Source organism: Otolemur garnettii, unplaced genomic scaffold (assembly GCF_000181295.1).
Source record: "Otolemur garnettii isolate 467f Iridium unplaced genomic scaffold, OtoGar3 scaffold00097, whole genome shotgun sequence".
Taxonomy (NCBI): domain Eukaryota; kingdom Metazoa; phylum Chordata; class Mammalia; order Primates; family Galagidae; genus Otolemur; species Otolemur garnettii.
In genome coordinates this window covers 7,256,769-7,276,487 of record NW_003852492.1, presented here as the reverse complement: position 1 = coordinate 7,276,487, position 19,719 = coordinate 7,256,769, and the positions used below count along the sequence as shown (strand labels likewise).

At 44.2% G+C, this 19,719-nt stretch overlaps 1 protein-coding gene across 1 annotated transcript in view; it reads right to left on the bottom strand.

Annotated features, from left to right (window-relative positions):
- Positions 1 to 1,135: 1,135 nt before the first annotated feature.
- JAM3 (junctional adhesion molecule 3) overlaps positions 1,136 to 19,719 on the bottom strand; it is a 58,256-nt gene continuing 39,672 nt past the window's right edge. The window contains exons 2-9 of the mRNA XM_003795917.3: positions 11,928 to 11,993; positions 11,355 to 11,468; positions 6,601 to 6,753; positions 5,900 to 6,102; positions 4,863 to 4,962; positions 2,397 to 2,526; positions 2,256 to 2,310; positions 1,136 to 1,959 (exon numbers count right to left, since the gene is read on the bottom strand). Of these exons, the coding sequence (XP_003795965.1) occupies positions 1,924 to 1,959; positions 2,256 to 2,310; positions 2,397 to 2,526; positions 4,863 to 4,962; positions 5,900 to 6,102; positions 6,601 to 6,753; positions 11,355 to 11,468; positions 11,928 to 11,993 (857 nt within the window). The 3' untranslated portion in view covers positions 1,136 to 1,923. The remainder of the gene's footprint in view (positions 1,960 to 2,255; positions 2,311 to 2,396; positions 2,527 to 4,862; positions 4,963 to 5,899; positions 6,103 to 6,600; positions 6,754 to 11,354; positions 11,469 to 11,927; positions 11,994 to 19,719) is intronic.

Sequence of the window (19,719 nt, the reverse complement as noted above, 5' to 3'; positions counted from 1 at the left end):
CCAACACCGCACTGTATTTGAGGCTGAGAACATCTGCTCTTGAACAATGGCTTCTGGATGGTGTGCTGATGCCCCCACAAAGGGAGCATGTCTCAGGCAGATAAAAAATTTAAAATCAAAATGACAAGCCTGCTTCTGATTCAGGCTTTTGACTTTCCTCCCATCAGGCTTTCACCCGGCTACACTACTGATATTCTCCCAGAGGCTGACCTGGCCCTCCACTGGATGGTTCATTCGGAAGGGAGACAGAACCTTCAGTCTCTGGGTGTTTTCTGTGTGGCAAGGAGGAACAGCACAATTCATTTTCTTTTAAAACTATTGTAGCTGACAAATTTGATTTCAAAATTGCCTGTGGTCCCAGACAGTATTAAGAACTATATAAATAATTACAACCACCTTTAAAAACAAATAGCAGTAGCTGCTTTGCTTTGTGAGCTATTCATAGCCAAAAAGAGGTCTGTCACAGGAACCCAATGGCTGGGACGCTACATGGAAGACACCAACTTTCCTAAAGTGTCCACCTTAGAGTGTCCTGGAATGAACCTCATGGCACATGAACGACACTTATATCAAAGCTCATCAGGACACAGGCACAGCGGGAGCTTTAGAGGGGCAGTGGGCGCTCCGCGCAGCACGTGGAAGGTAACAGCTCATGCTGATCTCGTGTGGCACTAACGTAACCCTGCCAGGTGACTGATGTGGTTTGTGGTGTACATCGAACAGCTTCTGGATGGTCTCTGGGCATATATAATTTTAGTAATCTCAAAAAAAGGCAACCTTTCAACTAGTAATCTTAGTTCAAAGCTAACCTGAGAGCTACTTGGGTTTCTTTTGGAGAGATATAAACATGTCAACATTGCTCAACTGGAACGTCTAGAGGTTTCCTAAGCAACAATGGCCTGATGTAGATAACATTAAGTACTCTTGTGAAAAATGCTAAAACTTATGTGGAAAAAGGAATGTTCCAGTAAGCTTCCATTGGGCAAAATACTCTTCATTAATGATACTTTCCAATTTAACACTAGTAGTTTGGTACATCTACCATAAATTGAACTTTTTTAAAAAAATATGTTATTTAACATTATATGACAATATACGTAGTATTTACAGTTTAAATAGAAACTTTCTTTTCAATAATCAAAATACATCCTTAGCAAAAATTTAGAATGCAAAATGTTATAAAATAAACAAGACCCCATAGAAAAGCTTTTTTAGTACCATTTCTGTCTTAGCCTAAATTAAGGGTTTTCCTTAAATCCTGATACCCTCTTAGACAAGCAGGGTTCCTCAGGTAAGAAGATCCCTCTTCCAGCAAGCAATTTACCTTGCTGATTTTGGTTGTTTTTTATAAAATGCTGATCCAAAAAGATTCCCCAGGATGGACACTACGACACCAATTGACAGAGCCTTTAAGAACTGTGCAGTGGGGTCTGTGGGCCAATGAACCAGGTCATTGTGAGTCTTTTCCGGATTCACTGCTGCAGCCTCTATGGTTACCAAGGTTTCATGCTGTAATTCACATTCGGGGGCTACCCAGATACCGCCTCACCTCACGGTGCTCAGCCTGGCTGATGAACAGTCAGCAGATAAACTGGCTTCCCAGGTCCATAGCGCCCAGCACAGCAGAGTGTGTATGAGCAAGATCTATAAGATCAGCCTAATACTGTGTGGGAATCGGGCCAGCAACAGGCCAGGAATCCAACTCAGTGAACACTTACAGTTTCTTCTCGTGTGGTTACTGTCCATCTTGAGGAAAATTCTTTTATTCATGTGGTTAAAGAGTAAGAAAGGAGTAGTGGTCAACTTTGCCCAAAACTAAAAGCTTCTGCATGAGTGTCTAGCTTTGTCCAGGTGCACCCGGCTCACAGCCCTTGACAGAAGTTTCTAGCAGAGGTATTTGCATGTTCTCAGCCACACCAAGTCTCAGATCACAAATGACGACTTGTGTCTGAAGTCACCCTGCAAAGCCAACACAAAGTTAGAGCCATCGAGGGACAAGTAGAGCAGCAAGAAGGGAAAATCCTAATCAAATCTAACACGGGCTAGGCTCTGTCCCTAACAAAAAAAGTGGGGCAAAACTATGAACAAATGAAATAACTCTTAAACAGGAACATCTACTGACACTTGCAAAGCATGAATCCCATTAGTGTGTACACAATACTGTCATCTGCCTATGGGGACCCCATGGTTTCCACAGAGGAACATGGTTTTCTCTGCTGTGTACACCTAGAATTTCAGGTTTCTTAAATGATTACCTCCTCCTCTGTCCTGATATAGTTAACTCCATCTGATTTCCCTGGGTTCTTGTAACTGTGAATAGGAGAAGACAACAGTTCAGTGCCATGGTTCTATCAGTGCCAGCTTGAACAGGGCTTTTTCATGGAAAGCAGGCTCACCTTTCTCCATCCTGTTTATTGTTGATGAAGTAGCCACGTCTGTATGCACAGCAGATCCCCAAAGTAATCAGGGCCAGTACAGCAAGGACAACCAAGACCCCACCAATAATACCGCCAATGTTCAGATCATCTGAAGAAAAGGAGGTTTCAGCAAAGAGACGATCCACACTGCTCTTATCAAAGACTCTGGCCCCTCGTGCCACCTCCTCACCCACACCTCATACCACTACAACCAGAAAAGCAAATTGAGAACATAGGCTAGATACCATAACCCTAACTTCCAGGTTAAAAGTACTGAGACTTCCACAGTTCAAATGCAGTTGAACTTAAAAGGGGCTTACATTAAAAGGGGCTTGGCATTTTCAGCCAAAAAATCCTCTGGCTAGGGCAGCACCTGTGGCTCAGTGGGTAGGGTACCAGCCCCACATACCAAGGGTGGCAGGTTCAAACCCAATCTCGGCCAAACTGCAACAAAAAAAGGGCCAGGCATTGTGGTGGGCGCCTGTAGTCCCAGCTACTTGGGAGGCTGAGACAGGAGAATCGCCCAGGAGTTGGAGGCTGCTGTGAACTGTATGACCACATGGGAATCTGCCCAAGGTGATAAAGTGCGACTCTGTCGCTACCAAAAAAAAAAAAAAAAAAAATCCTCTAGCTAAATGGCTGAGAATATTAATGGAGGAAATGGTTACAACAAGGACAGAATAAACCAGAGGATGCAGGAGGACTTGAGAGTCCTAAGGAAGAAAAAAATCCCTAATTCCCAAGGCCTTCCTTTGTTGTGGATTATTTAGAGGAAGAAAGCTAATTTTAAGCCTTCTTAAAAGTAAAAAATACTAGATAAGAACTTGACCTTTCACTTCACTGGCAACCTGGCCTCCTATCTAAGTCCTTTCGGAGGAAACTCTGGTATTCTTTTTTCCCATTTCTATGTTCTGGGCAAAAGCCCCAGGTCCACTTCAGGGTGAGGTGCTGCAGCTATTTACTGTATGCAAATAGAAATGCATAGAAAAATATGCTGGGAGTCCATCAACAAAAGCCAGTTACATGGGAGTTGTTAAACTTCTCCCTTACCCTAGGACTTGGTTCTCAAATCTGAGTATACACTTAATAATCATGTGAAATTTTGGTTTTTAAAATGTCGGTTCTTAACCCAACTATGAGAATGACATGAAGGCTACGTTGGCCAATTGCATGAGAGTATTTCAAATTGTACATGGAAACAACACACTGTACCCCATTATAGCATTAATGTGCACAACTATGATTTAATAAAAATAAATAAAACGTCAGTTGTCTTGGCTCGGCGCCTGTAGGTCAGTCATTAGGGCGCTGGCCACATACACAGGGGTTGGCAGGTTCGAACCTGGCCTGGGCCTGCTAAACACCAAGAACAACTACAACAAAAAAATAGATGGGCTTTGTGGCGGGCGCCTGTAGTCCCAGCTACGTGGGAGGCTGAGGCAAGAAAATCGCTTAAGCCCAAGAGTTTAAGGTTGCTGTGAGCTGTGACGCCACAGCACTCTACCAAGGGCAACATAATGAGATTCTGTCTCAAAAAAATAAAATACAATAATTAATTAATAATAAATAAAATGTCGGTTCTCAAGCTTCATTCCTAAAGATTCAATAGGTTTAGGGCCAACAAAGAAACAGTAACCAAAAAAAAAAAAAAAAAAAAAAAAGAAAGAAAGAAAAAACCTTCAGGAAGAAACAACCCTAAAGCAGTTTTCCACACTGAATGAGAAGAATCCTCTAGAGTGGTCCCAAATGAAGCTTATCAGCAAGTAATTTTTTTGAGATGGAGTCTTGCTATTGCCCAGGCTGGACTTGAACTCCTGGCCTCAAGCAATCCCCCTACCTCACCCTCCAAAGCAGCTGGGATTACAGGCAGGAGTCGCCATACCCACCTTTATGAGGCCGTTTTGGAAAACACTGCTCTGGAGGTGGCTACAAACAGGAAGGAGGGATTCAAGAAGACCCCCAAACGTTTTGTACACATCCCATCTGCCCCCATGCTGCCCTCAACACCTCCCTGAGAGAAGCAGTCCTCCCAGATAGTATCATCAGAGAACAGGGAAAAACACTGGGCTGAAGCTCTTTCAGTTTCCTACAAAATGGGTATGACTGGGTACGTTTCTAGAGGTCTCACACCACCTTTTATTTTGATAATTCTACCAATTACCAAAGAAATAAAGTTTGTTAAGCATGTTGTGACAGTTACGTGACTGGCAATGTTTTCAACAGCAGAAGGCCCTAAAAAGTCCACTTTGGGGACCCACTCATCTAGACTCCGAGGGTTCTCGTCCATCCCTTCCATGTCCAGTGGACTTTAGTGGATACAGTCACAGCTCCACAATAAAGCTGACATGGCAGAACAGCTGTCTAAACTGACAGTCTAATGTTAAATTTAAAATCCTCTATTCACTTCCCCGTCTTCAGACGAAATCTTTTCAGAAAGTAACTCACAGACTTCCATCTCCTGCTCCGCACACCTGGCAGAGCCTGCGTCATTGGAAGCAATACAGTAATACTGTCCCGAGTCCTCCTTGTGAACAGCACTGAAAACCTGTTTCAGGGAACAAGTGAACATCAATCACCAGGCAGACCTCTGAGGGACCAGACAGAGCTGGCCAGGCCAGAGCCTGCTGAGTCCAGCAGGGGGTCACACGACCCACCCCGTGTCTCCTTTTGGTTTCCTACGGCCTCCCAGGCACTGTGCGGGTTCCTTCCTGACAAGCTTCCCTGACACTTTCGCCTGAGGGTTCCCCAGTCAAGACACCAACACCTCACAAGGAGTAGAACTTTACTTTTATTCTAGTAAAGGAACTGATGGTAACTGTTCCTCAGGGAACATTTTGGCAAAACAAATATGGAAGATCCTGCTGCAATCTGCCTGGTAACTACACGTAGTTGGATACGCCAGACCCACAAAGCACCTCCCAAAAGAGAACTCTACAGGGTGAAAGCCTGGTGTCACCTGCTGTGAGGTCAGTCCATCCTCCACGCAGGACCAATGTGTTTCCTCTTCCCCCACCACCACTGCTTAGTTACGAAACAAATTCCAGACACTTTATACATAAATACTTCAGGGTGAATCTCTAGAAGGTAAGGACCCTTAAAAACCATTATCCCATTATTATGCCCACAACAACCAGCAATTGCTTAATATCAAATATCCCAGTAAGAATCAAATTTCCTTTATTGCCTCATAATGCTTTTGATAGTAGGTGACCCACATCAGGCCCCTCCTGATCCACTGTTAACATCTGTTTAACATCCCTCCCGTCTCTTTAATCTACAGGTCTCTCCTTTATTTTACTCCCTTCAAATCTACTTACTTATGAAAGGAGGAAGTCATTTTTCTTCTTTCATCTCCAGCACTCTGGAGAGTCAAGCTTTTGTCTTAAGAGTTTCACTCTCTCTTAATAACTATTCTTTCCATAGTAAGCATACCTTGCCCCAACAAAGACATCTCCATCTTCACTTCCTAGAAGAGATCTTACCAGAGTGCCTGTTTCAGAGTTTAAGAGAAACGAGGAATTTCGAAATCTGGGATTGGCTCTGGAATCTGTTGGCAGCGGCACGTCGTTGCGATACCAGCTGTAGTGAGGCCGCGGGGAGCCCTCGCTCTCCTGGCAGTGCAGCGTTGCTGTCTTGCCTACGGGTACGGCCTTCGGTACCCTGCATGTTGGGGTAACTGGCTTCACTGTAGGAAAACAGGTTGGTATTTAAGACCTCAGCAACATGGCTCTATTTTTGTCAAAGCCCACCAGAACTCAGCTCTGAAGACCAGAAAGCCAGCCAAGGGCTCTCGCACCACAGTCGCCATGGCACATGCGCAGACTGATCAGCCACCACTGCACCCTGCCCTCCAGCCCATCCCACGCAGGTGCCACCCCACAGGCCCTTCTCACCCTTTCCACCTCCAGGCGGGAGCTGTGGAAGAGGCAGGGACTATGTTATAGCACCTCCTTTACCTGGAGGGACGTAGCTTCTCCACCCACCTCCCGCCCCAATTCCTCTCACCTCCTTCCCCAACTCTGCACTCTCAGATTTCAAGTTTGCCCTCCCTAAATCGTGTGCTACCCTCAGGGATACACCCCTGGAAGAAAAGAAATCAAAAGAAATTGATCTCTTTTATTCTCCAGACAGAAACTCACGAGGCCTGAAAGGGGCAAAATGTTTTTCCTTCACGAGTTCCTACCTTGCACAATTAACTGAATGACAATTTCATCTATTTCTTTGCGATCATTTCGAGCAACCACCTCACAGCGATAGAGGGCTGAGTCTCTCCGTGTCACATTCCAGATCTTCAGGGAAGTTTTCCCCAAAAGTTCTGCACGACCTGCCAAGTCTCCTGTAGAAAAGAAGCCAAGGGGCACTAAAAACTCCTTTAAAGATTTCTCTGCCCCCTGGAGAGGATGGTTTTGGAAACCAGAATTTGATGCCATTGTAAGAAGACTGCAAATTGGTTTATGTTTCTATTTCCAAATAACAGAAGTGAACTCCCTGAGGACAGGAGCCGTGACTTCTCCTATTTATAACCTGAGCATCAAAAATAGTCCCTGGTGTCTAAGAGGCACTCGTTACATGTTACATGTGTCTCTCTTGGTCAAGCCAGGAACCTCATTCTCATCACTTCCAGAAGGGATTTCCCATTAAAAGAAAAAATAAACAACATTAGAAAAGTAACTAAAATTCCACAAATGATACCAGGACAATTGGATGTCCACATGCAAATGAATGAAGTTTGACCTCTACCTCACTCCATATGCAACAAAGACCAAATGTCAGAGTTAAAACTAAAACTTTTTCTTTTTTTGAGACAGAGCCTCAAGCTATCCCCCTGGGTAGAGTGCCATGGCTTCACTGCTCACAGCAACCTCCAACTCCTGGGCTCAAGCGAGTCTCTTGCCTCCGCCTCCCAAGTAGCTGGGACCACAGGCGCCCGCCACAACGCCTGGCCATTTTTTGGTTGCAGCCATCATTGTTGTTTGGCGGGCCCGGGCTGGGGATTTGAACCCGCCACCCTAGGTGTATGTGGCTGGTGCCTTAGCTGCTTGAGCCACAGGCACCGAGCCACAAAACTAAACTTTTTGGAAAAAAAAATGACAAATACTCTGGATCTTGTATTGAGCAAAGGTTTTTTAGATATGATACCAAAAGCACAAGTACACACAAAAAAATTATATTGGACTTCAACAAAACTAAAAGCATGCTTCAAAGGACAAAAGTAGGTGAAAAGACAACCCCCAGAATGGGAGAAGACATTTGCAAATCACAATCTAACCAAGGACTAGTGTCCAGAAAACACAGAGTTTATAACTCAATAACAAAAAGATACATAACCTAACTTAAAAAGGAATAGAAGATTTGAGAATAGACATCTTTCCAAAGAAAATATAGAAGTCATCAATAAGCACATTAAAAGAGGATAAAATGACAACCACACTGAGAATAAGCCGGGCATCATGGCCTGCAGTCACAGCTACCTGGGGGGCTGAGGCAAGAGGACTGTGTGAACCCAGGACTGGAGCTTTGTGTGAGCTAGGCTGACACCACGGCACTCGACCCAGGGTGACAGAGTGAGACTCTGTCTCAAAAAAATAAAACAAAATAAACACTGAGAAACCACTTCATAGCCACTTGGATGTCTAGGTCCAAAAATAGTCAGACAATGTCAAGTGCTGGTGAGGACGTGGGGAATGTACTGCCGGTAAGAGCATAAAATGGTGAAACAGCTTTGGAAAATACTTGTTAGTTTCTTAAGAAATTAAACATGCAACTACCCTAAGACCCAGAAATTGTACTCTTGTTCATTTATCTCAGAGAAATGAAAACATATGTTATATAAAAACCTGTACACAGCCTAATTGATAATAGCCAAAAAGGAGAATGATCCATGTGCACGTGAACTGAAGTTGGCCTGTCTACAAGTCAGCATTATCCAGCTATAGAAGGGAATGGAGGACTGACATATGGTACAACACAGATCAACTCCAAGAACATTATGCTAGGAGAGAGAAACCAGCCACAGAAGATGGCAGGCTTCCATCATATGAAGTGTCCTCAACAGGCAAGTTCCCAGGAATAGATAGTAGACTAAGGGTTGCTAGGGCTGGAAGGAGGGAATTAATGGGTATGGGTTTCCTTTTGGGCTGATAAAATGTTCTGGAATCTGACAGTAGTGATGCTTTCACAACCACATCAATACACTAACAGCCACTGCATTTTACATTTAAAGGGTGATAATTATGCTGGATGAATTATAAAAACAATTTAAAGCATAAACAGACATAGTAAGTCTTTCAAAGAAGCATGAAAAACCTGGAAAACAAATAGAGGAAGGAGTTAGGAGAAAAATGACACAAAAAAGTAGAAATTATTTATTATTAAACCAGACAACTAGTGACAAGTATATGCAGGATTTACCATAACAAAAACAGGAGGATGCTCTTACAATAGGGAGTAACCATTTTTACTAAGAAGGTTTGTTACCCAGTCCTCATTAGAGGATTAGAACTTTTACCATGTAAAATACAGTAAATGCAAATTCGCTGGGGCACTTGCAGTATAGTCCTACACTGAGACAACAGCAGAGACCCAGGAGATCCAAGTTGCCCTTCAGCCTTCTTATTCTGTGGGGTAAACACCACCCCTCATACTCCTCATGCCCGCAGATACAAGTAAAATGTTTAATCCCCCAAAAGAAAGTTCTTTAAAGAATTTCTCACTTGGTTTCTCTGGTGATCTAAACTGAATGTACAGGTTTAGCAGGGTCAGCCTGAATGGCCGAAGAAAACGGATTTGTTTTCTGACAATAACATTTCCTTTTCTTTCAAAAACAAACAGAAAAAAAAGATGTGAAGAACAGACTTCATATTAGTGGGAAAACAAAACTTTTTTTTTTATTGAATCAGAAAGAATTTTTTTTTTTTTTTTTTTTTTTGACAGAGCCTCAAGCTGTCGCCCTGGGTAGAGTGTCATGGCATCACAGCTCACAGCAACCTCCAACTCCTGGGCTTAAGCGATTCTCTTGCCTCAGCCTCCCAAGTACCTGGGACTACAGGCGCCCACCACAACACCCAGCTATTATTTGGTTGTAGTTGTCATTATTTTTTGGCAGGCTTGGGCTGGATTCAAACACACCAGCTCTGGTGTATGTGGCTGGTTCCCTAGTCGCTGGGCTACAGGCGCAGAGCCAAAACTATTTTTAAGATCCACTGACTCGGCTCGGCGCCTGTGGCTCAAGTGGCTAAGGCGCCAGCCACATACACCTAAGGTGGCGGGTTCAAATCCCCAGCCCGGGCCCGCCAAACAACAATGATGGCTGCAACCAAAAATGGCCAGGCGTTGTGGCGGGCGCCTGTAGTCCCAGCTACTTGGGAGGCGGAGGCAGGAGACTCACTTGAGCCCAGGAGTTGGAGGTTGCTGTGAGCATGATGCCATGGCACTCTACCCAGGGGGATAGCTTGAGGCTCCATCTCAAAAAAAAAAAAGATCCACTGACTCCTGATGATACAGAAAACCCCAAGGAGAAAGACTGTAGTTCAGGCTATTCCCACAGACTTTCTCAGCTTCTTGAACATTCCTATGAATGTACCTGCATTTGTACCTATTTGTTTCTTCCCTCCTGTCGGGAGGGCAACGTCCTCCCCCAACCCATCAAAGCTGAGTCCTAGCACTTCTCCTTCACAGCTCAGGCCAACATCAGCTCCTCCTGGGTTGTGCAAAAAAACTCTGATGTGGTATCTCTGAGTTTTGCCATCCCCAACCTCTCCTCTGCAAAGCAGCCACTTGAGTCTTATGAAGAGCAGATGTGACAGGGCACTTCCTCTCAGGCCCTCTCAGCAGACCTTCAGATACCACCCACGCTTGCTGGGCATTCGGTGCTGCTGCGTGGCCGGGCGACCTCCCCAGACTCATCTCCCCCAGTCCACGCCCCTGCAGTGGTGGGGAACACGAAGCCTCTGCCCCAGCCAGGAATGCTTCCGCCCTTTCACACACAGCAGTCCCTCTGGCCATCTCCTCCCTCCGTACTGCGGCCACTGACAGTTTCACCCAGCTACCCTGCCACCCTTCACACTCTGACCCAGAGGCCACCTGGTCCCTGACCACTGTCCTCTCCCACTTGGCATCACCCTAGCACCTGTGCTTTCTCCCCATGGGGCATCCCCAGCACCATGCCTGGGACACAGTGGGAGGCTCAGGAAATCCACTCCCTCCTTGCTGTTACACAAGATCCTTCTGACAAATTCACTTATATCACTCAAGCAAGGGATTATGATGAGAAGATGGCCAGGAAAATGTCCACTTTTCCTCAAAAAGATGAGTTGTAAACAGATTAAAATCCTGACAAATTGATATTTGTTGCAGCCGAGTAACAGGTACAGGAAAGCTCAATATGCTATTCTCACTACTTTTGCATATGTCAGAAATTTTCCATAATAACAAATTTTTTTAAAATCCTGACTACAGGCTCGGCACTTGTAGCACAGTGGCTACGAACCTGGCCGGGCCAGCCAAACAATAATGACAACTGCAACAACAAAAAAAAAATAGCGGGTTCTGGGTTCCCACACCATAAAAAGAAAATGCAGCTAAGTAGCTCAAGCAGCTCCGGTGTCAGCCACATAACACCAGAGCTGGTGGGTTCAAATCCAGCCCAGGCCTACCAAACGACAAACTACACCCAAAAAATAGCCAGGTGTTGTGGCAAGTGCCTGTAGTCCCAGCTACTGGGGAGGCTGAAGCAAGAGAATCACTTAAGCCCAAGAGTTTGATGTTGCTGTGAGCTGTGACGCCATGGCACCCTACCAAGTGCAACACAGTGAGACTGTGTCTCAAAAAAAAAAAAAAATGCTGGCTACAGATACAGGTTACCAGTCTCAGGTAAATTTCTGGTCAAAAGGTATTCCAACACATGTGGACAAAGAAGAAAGGACCGTAGGATCATACCCTGAATTTTGTTGTCAAAAAACACATATGTGGTTTGGTCATCTTGAATTTTCTTCCATTCAATCCTAGGGTCATTTGTCTGCGAATCCGTAATGATACAAGACAGTTCCACACCTACCGAGCAAAGGAAAAAAAGAACTCTCAGTGACCATGGAACGCTTCTAGGTTCACTTATATACCCAGACCTTGCAAGCTAGCTCTAGTTTCAGAACACCTTCCATGCAGGTTAAAGCCTAGCCCCCTCCGAGTTCCAAGACTCTGAGAAAAGATGAGTTTTCACCAAAAAACAAACAGTAGCAAAGATTTTACTACATACAATACTCCCTTCAGTAAATACTCTGCTTGTACATAAAAATTGTCTTTGTTGCGTAATCACAACACCAGGGAAGAATCAGATGTCAGCATGGAGTTGTGGGCTGGCCTGCCAGTGAGGCACCTGGTGCACTGCTCAGTAAGCAGCAGCCAGGAGCATCTCCTGGGCACAACCAGAAACGTGTCCTGAGCTGGCAGCAAGACCACCAAATGTCCACTAGGTGGTGCACACTGCCCTCTTTGTGTCTCCCTCCTACTTACTTTGAAATTCCTGTACTACTGGGTTTCGGTTGCTAGACTTGAGATTCACCGCCTCTATCAAGCAGCCTGAAGGAAAGAAAAAAAGTAAAATCAGAGACAATGCATCTCTAAAACAGCAGACAAACCTTGGACTGAGGTCGGGTGTTTCCCTTCTAAGTAGGTTACATATAGTCGCTAACCACAGCGGATGGAAGTGGTTACGATAAAGTCTCTGAGGTACAGCAAGTTGACTACTTTCTCTCTCAATTTGACCTTCACTGGAAGGAACAAAGAAAAAGAAAGAGTTCTGAGAATTCATTCTCCTTCTCAGTTTCAGAACCACCCTCCTAGAGCTTTAAAGCTTTTTCTCAAAGCATTTCCTTTCTTAGTCCTCATTAACCCTTGACACCCCTCCCCAGACCCTCATGGCTGCCTTCTGCCATTCCTCCTTCCTGCCTCCACTCTCCCCAGGCTTCCAATCCTGCCAAGGTGCCACTTGGCCACACACTCCCCTTCAAGGACATCACACTCTCTGGGCATAGTTATCCCACCTCGCTGTATTAGCATCTAACCCAGTGGTTCCAGTCCATGAAGAGTTTTCACTAGTCTTTGGGGAAGTGAGAAAAGTAGTAATAACCAATGATTTTCATGAAGCTAAAATCTTATCTTTTATCTTACTGAAGAAATCAAGATATGCTACTTGGGCTCGGCGCCTATAGCTCAACAGGCTAAGGCACCAGCCACGTACACCTAAGGTGGCGGGTTCGAATCCCCAGCCCAGACCCGCCAAACAACAATGACGGCTGCAACCAAAAAATAGCCGGGCATTGTGGCGGGCGCCTGTAGTCCCAGCTACTTGGGAGGCTGAGGCAGGAGACTCGCTTGAGCCCAGGAGTTGGAGGTTGCTGTGAGCTGTAATGCCACAGCACTCTACCCAGGGGGACAGCTTGAAGCTCTGTCTCAAAAAAAAAAAAAGATATGTACTTATATAGCATCCCTTTCCAACCAATTATCTGACTCCCCCATGTGTTTTGGCAAAAATTAGAAACCAGTTTATCGTGGTCTTAAAATTTCTCAACTAATGCTTTTGGAAGGAAAATCAAATAGCTCCATGGACTGCATACAAAATGTCATTCTTGGCTCAGCGCCTGTGGCTCAAGTGGCTAAAGTACCAGCCACATACACCTGAGCTGGTGGGTTCAAATCCAGTCCAGGCCCACCAGAAACAATGATGGCTGCAACCAAAAAATAACCAGGCACTGTGGCGGGCGCCTGTAGTCCCAGCTATGTGGGAGGCTGAGGTGGGAGACTCGCTTGAGCCCAGGAGTTGGAGGTTGCTGTAAGCTGTGTTGCCACAGCATTCTGCCCAGGGCGACAGCTTGAGGCTCTGTCTCCAAAAAAAAAAAAATGTCATTCTTAAACTACCTGGCCTGTAATATGCTACCCCCAAAGAAAGCAGGACACCCTATGAGGGAGGGTCTCTGAGTCTTGCTTACTGTAGCAACTAAGGACTCAGTGCTCCAGGCAGCTGCCCAACCCCTTGCACAACAGGGAGCCTACTGGCCACAGCAATCTGTTCTCCTTTCTTTATTTAATCGTCTATCTACACGTATCCATGCTAAGGACACACTGATTCTTTCTTTCTAAATAGTCACTGATTCTAGCAAAAGCCTTAAGGAATCTAATAAAAAGGGGTAGAAAACAGATGTACCATATGCCCAAACTGCTTATTTTTTTTTTTTTTAAGAAACAGTCTCATTTTGTTGCCCTCAGTACAGTACTGTAGCGTCACAGCTCACAGCAAACTCCAGCTCCTGGGCTTCGGCGATTCTCTTGCCTCAGCCTCCCGAGGAGCTGTGACTACAGGCACCTGCCACAATGCCCAGCTATTTTTTTGTTGCAGTTTGGCTGGGGCCGGGTTTGAACCCACTACCCTCAGTATATGGGGCCGGCGCCCTGCTCACTGAGCCACAGGCACTGCCCCGAACTGCTTAATTTTTAAAACACTTGCTTCTATAAAAGGCTGTGGAACCAGGACAAGCAAAGATGATTTTACTTTGTTTCAGGTAACAATGAGATATTCCTTGCAGAGGCCAGAAATACACCCCATGCACGTGCAGCACTTTCTGCCTCACTTTCAAACTGAAAGCTCCCAGTGACCCATTAATAAAGAATAACAGGTCAGTCTGGGTGGCTCAAGCCTTTGGGAGGCCAAAGTGGGAGGACTGCTTGAGGCCAGGAGTTTAAGACTAGCGTGAGCAACATAGCAAAACCCAGTCTCTACAAAAAACAGAAAAAAAAAAAAAAATTAGCCAGGCATGGTGGCATGTGCCTGTGGTCCAGGGGCTAAGGTGGGAGGATCACCTGAGCCCACAAGTTAGAGGCTACAGTGAGCTATGAATAGCACTCTAGCCTGGACAACAGCATGAGAGTTTGCCTTAAAAAAACAATGCTAGTACACAAATGTCTAGTATACTCTTCTAAGTTAAAAACAAATAAAAAAAACTAAAAAGAAAGCTTTTCTGTGATGAACTGGTGTAACCACTCTGGAAAAGTTGTCAGTTTCTTTTAAAAAAGTAAACATGCAATTCCCATATGACCCAGCGATTGTACACTTGGGCATCTATCCCATAAAAAAGGAAAATCAGATTCACGCAAAAACCTATACACAATACTCACAGCAGTGTTAATAATCCCAAACTAGAACACTGCACGCTCTTCTCACTTCCATTCTTACTCCTTGCTCAGAATTACATCTAAGAAGTCATACATAATTATTCTTTCTCTTATACAGGCAAGAGGAAGAATCATCAAGTCTCAATCTTTTACCGACCCTGTGCCCTTGGGCCATGACCTTCACCAGTGCTTCTCAGCCTCCACCTTTTAGGTGGGACAGATGGCTAGAGGGGACTGGCGTTGGGTATTCCTCTCCCGCAGGTCAGTATCAGGCTCTGAAAAAATCCCAGTAAGTTAAGCACTGGCTACAAAACTCTCCTTCCCCTGCCAGAAGCATGAGGGCACTTCTGTTTCACCATCATCATGAAGGCCTAGTAGAGCTCCTGGAGGCCAAACTCAGAAGAGTCTGGTGGAGGTGGGGGGCTCTCCTAAGACTGGGCCCCCAAGACTTTTTAACTCTCAGATTTATGAGGCCTCCAGTGATGTATCATTACAGGTTAGGTCCTGCTCTGGTGCTGTCACTGCAGAGGTTTATGTGCTGGTACACTGGGATTCTCTGTATCTACCTGTGTCTCTCCCCAATTCAGGAGCAATATCTGACCTATGACCTCAATTCTCTAACATATTAAGAAGATAATTTTCAAGTTGTTCTGCTTTTTACTCAACAAGAAACAAGAAGGTCTGGAGGGGTGGCTCACACCTGTAATCCTACTACTCTGGGAAGTGAAGGCAGGCGGATTGCTTGAGCTCAAGAGTTTAAGACCAGCCTGAACAAGAGCAACACCTTATCTCTAAAAAATAGCCTGGCATTGTGGTAGGCACCTGTTGTCCCAGCTACTCAGGAGGCTGAGGCAAGAGGATTGCTTGAACCCAAGATTTGAGGTGGCTGTGAACTAGGATGCCATGACACTCCATAGGTACCAAAGTGAGACTGTCTCAGAAAAAAATAAACAACAACAACTAGTAAAACAACATTAAGATGAAATGAGGACTATTTATTTGTTTTGGGTTTTTTTGAGATCGTCTCACTTTGTCCTCCTTGGTAGAGTGCTGTGTTGTCACAGCTCACAGCAAACTCCAACTATTGGGCTCAAACAATCCTCTTGCCTCAGTCCCCCCAATAGCTGGGACTACAGGCTCACGCCATGACACTAGGCTATTTTTAGAGACAGGGTCCTGCTCTTGCTCAGGCTGGTCATACTTCTGAACTCAAGAAGGCTAGGATTACAGGTGTGGGCCACCGCACCCAGCCTCAGAAGTGAGGACTATTAAATTCCTTGCCTGTCAGACTTAGAATCAGAAATTCTGTGTCGCTTTTGCATTCTGCAGAACTTTACTGAGCTTACTTATTTGTTCTAATATATTTTTTCATGGTTTCTACACATAAGATCACACCATTTGCAAACAGATAATTTTACTTCTTCCTTTCCAATTTTGATCTCTTTTTTTGTTCCTTTTTCTTGCCAAATTGCTCTGGCTAGAAATTCTAATACTGTGGTGCATGGAAGTGGTATAAGTAGGTACTTCTGTCTTGTTCCTGATTGTAGGGGAAATTTCCGTCTTTCACTACTGAGCATGAAGTCAGCGGTAGGTTCTTCATAGATGCCCTTTATCTTGTTCAGGAAGTTCTTTCCATTCTTAGTTTACTGAATATATTTTACCACGAAAGGACGTTACAAGCATTTGGTCAAATGCTTTTTCTCCATTAAACGGGATGATTTGTGGTTTTGTCTCTCTTCATTATTAGAAGGCATAATTGGTTTTCATGTGTTTCAGAAATAAATCCCACATGTCATGGTATTTAACCCATTTTTATTTAAAGTAATTACTGATAAAGACTTACTTCTATCATTTTGCCATTTGTATTTGTTTCAGTACGTCTTACATAATTTTATTTGTACTTCACTCCTTCCATTAATGTGTTTAGTTGATGTTTTGGGATCTTGATCCCCCTCTCATTGTTTTTAATGCATGCACACTCTGGATATTTTCTTTGTGATTACCATGGGGATTATAACATCTCAATTTTAATTGATACTACATAAAGGTAATTGTATACAAAAACTACTCCATCTCTCCCTCCTTAGGTTACTGACGTCATAAATTACATCTATATATACTGTATACCAAATAACCTAGATTAGTATTTTTGTGCATTTGTCTTTTAATTCCAGTAGAAAATTAGAAGTACAGTTATAAAGCAACATTGTCTTAGTAGTAATTCATATAATTACCTTTACTGGAGATCTTAACATCTTCATACAGCTTCAAATTACTGTCTAGCATGCTTTCATTTCAATCTGATGGTATCCCTTTCAAATCTCCTTTAGAGGGCGAGTGGTAATGAATTCCCCCAGCTTTTGTTAAGCTGGCGATGTCTTAGTTTCTGCTTAGTATCACGACAGTTTTGCTGGATATAAATTCTTGGCTTATACATGTACATGTTCTTTTCTTTCAACACTAAATATATCATCTCTCCTCCCTCTAGCCTCCAATGGTTCTGTTGAGAAATCAGTTTATAGGCTCGATGCCCATAGCTCAGTGGTTAGGGTGCCAGCCACATGCACCAGAGGTGGTGGGTTCGAACCCAGGCTGGGCCTGCTAAACAAACAAACAAACAAAAAAATAGCCGGGCATTGTGGCAGGCATCTGTAGTCCCAGCTACTAGGGAGGCTGATGCAAAAGAATCACTTGAGCCCAAGAGTTTTAGGTTGCTGTGAGCTGTGATGCCACAGTACTCTACCAAGGGTGACATAATAAGACTCTGTCTCAAAAAAAAAAAAAGAAAAGAAAAGAAAAAAAATAATCGTTAAGAGTCTTCCTGAGGTCCCATGTATCTGCCAAATCATTTCTCTCTTTGTGGTCTCCAGATTTTCTCTTTCTCTTTGGACAGTTTGATTACATATCTCACTGTGAATCTCTCCGGGCTTATCCTACTTGGAGTCCACTGAGAATCATGACTTTGTAGATTCATGCCCTTTGTCAAATTGGGGAAATGTATTCCTCTTTATTATTCCTTAAACAATCTTTCTGTTCATTCACCTCTTCTCTCCTTCTCGAAGTCCCACAGTGCATGTGATGTTCAGCTTGACCGTGTGCCACAAGTCTCTTAGGCTCTGTCAGTTCTTTTTTCTTTCTGCTCCTCAGACTCAACAATTTTAATTGTATTTTCTTCTACTTTGCTTATTCTTTCTTCTTATTTGCAAAAATCTGCTGTTGGGCCGGGCGTGATGGCTCATGCCTATCATCTTAACACTCTGGGAGGCTGAAGAAAGAGGACTGTTTGAGCTCAAATATTCAAGACCAGCCTGAACAAGAAGCAAGGCCCTATCTCTACTAAAAACAGAAAAATTAGCTAGGTGTGGTGGTACACTGTAGTCCCAGCCACTCAGGAGGACACTTAAGTCCTGGAGTATGAGGATGCTGTGAGCTAGAGAATTTCTGTCTGGTTCATCTCTATAATTTCTGTCTTTTTTTTTTTTTTTTTTTTTTGAGACGGGGTTCTCACTCTGTAGCCCTGGGTAGAGAGCCATGGCATCATATCTCACAGCAACCTCAAACTCTTGCCTCAGTCTCCCAAGTAATTGGAAATACAGGCATGCACCCCTACGCCTGGCTAGTTTTTCTATTTTTAGTAGAGATAGGATCTCACTCTTGATCAGGCTGGTCTCAAACTTGTCAACTTAACCAATACACCCACCTTGGCCTCGCAGAGTGCTCAGATTACAGGCGTGAGTCACCACCCTGGCCTATGTCTTTAATAGTCTCATTTTGTTTAGAGATTGCTTTCCTGATTTCCTTTCGCTCCTTGTCCATGTTTTCCCCTTAGGTCTTTGGACATATTTTAAATAATATCATTTAAAGGCTTTGGCTAATAAGTCCAATGTCTGTGCTGTTTCTCAGATAGTTTCAGTCAATCCATTTATTTCCTTTAAATGAGCCATGTTTTCCTGTTTCTTTGTACACTTTGTGATTGTTGTTGTTGAAAATCTCACACTGATTATTATAATAGCATAATTCTAGAAATCATATTCTCCCCTTTCCCCAGGCTATGTGTATCTGGTTTTTATTTTTTTTGAGGAAGAGTCTCACATGTCACCCTTGGTAGAATGCCTTGGTGTCACAGCTCACAGCAACCTCGAGCAATTCTTTTGGCTCAGCCTCCCAAGTAGCTGGGACTACAGGTGCCTGCCATAACGCCCAGCTATTTTTTTGTTGCAGTTGTCATTGTTTAGCAGGCCAGGGCCAGGTTCAAACCCACCTGCCTCAGTGTATGTGGCCAGCACCCTAACTACTGAGCTATGGGCACTGAGTCTATATCTGTTTTTTAAACTTATTGTTTAAGGCTACAGCAGTCCATTTGTCTAAGACTATAAAACTTGCTTTTGCAAGGACTAGTCCTTTTCAAGTATGATCACTTAGGTTCCTTAACCTTGGGTTCAGCTAAGATTTTAACAGAAATTGTCTGAAATGCCAAGAGTTGAAATAAACATCAAAACAGCCGCCCAAAAGAGAATATAACTAACTCTATCTTTTCAGACTGGCTCTTGTGCTGGGGTATTCGCTACACCCCTTAGAGTTAAGATCACTCTATATCTGGGGACCAGCCCAAGATGGAATCCTAACGTCTTCTCAGGACTTTGCTGAGCATGTGTCTCGCCTGGACATGGCCATGGCTTTCCATATTCCCTCATATATGTGGCTGCTTTTGAGTGTCCTCATTTCCTAAAGAATCTTACCCAGTTTCTCCTCTGGGCATCAAATGACCTATTATACACCTCCAGCCAGAAGCTCTTCAGGCCTCTGTGGGTTTGTAGCCACCTTGCAGCCTTCCAAGCAGTGCCAGCTGCTTTTCCTACCTGCTTTCCTGGTTACAGAAGACAGACGAACACTTTGCATTAATTAGTCTTTCAGGTCCCCTGGAAACGTTAGAACAGAAGTACATAACCATTTGCAACTAAGATCTTCTCTGCTCCTTCTGGTTTGAGGGGGACACTGGGAAATGGCTATTGCCTACTCTGTGCCATGCCACAGAGAGGACAGGGTAAAGTGTATAAAAACGGCTCGGCGCCTGTGGCTCAAGCGGCTAAGGCGCCAGCCACATACACCTAAGGTGGCAGGTTCGAATCCCCAGCCG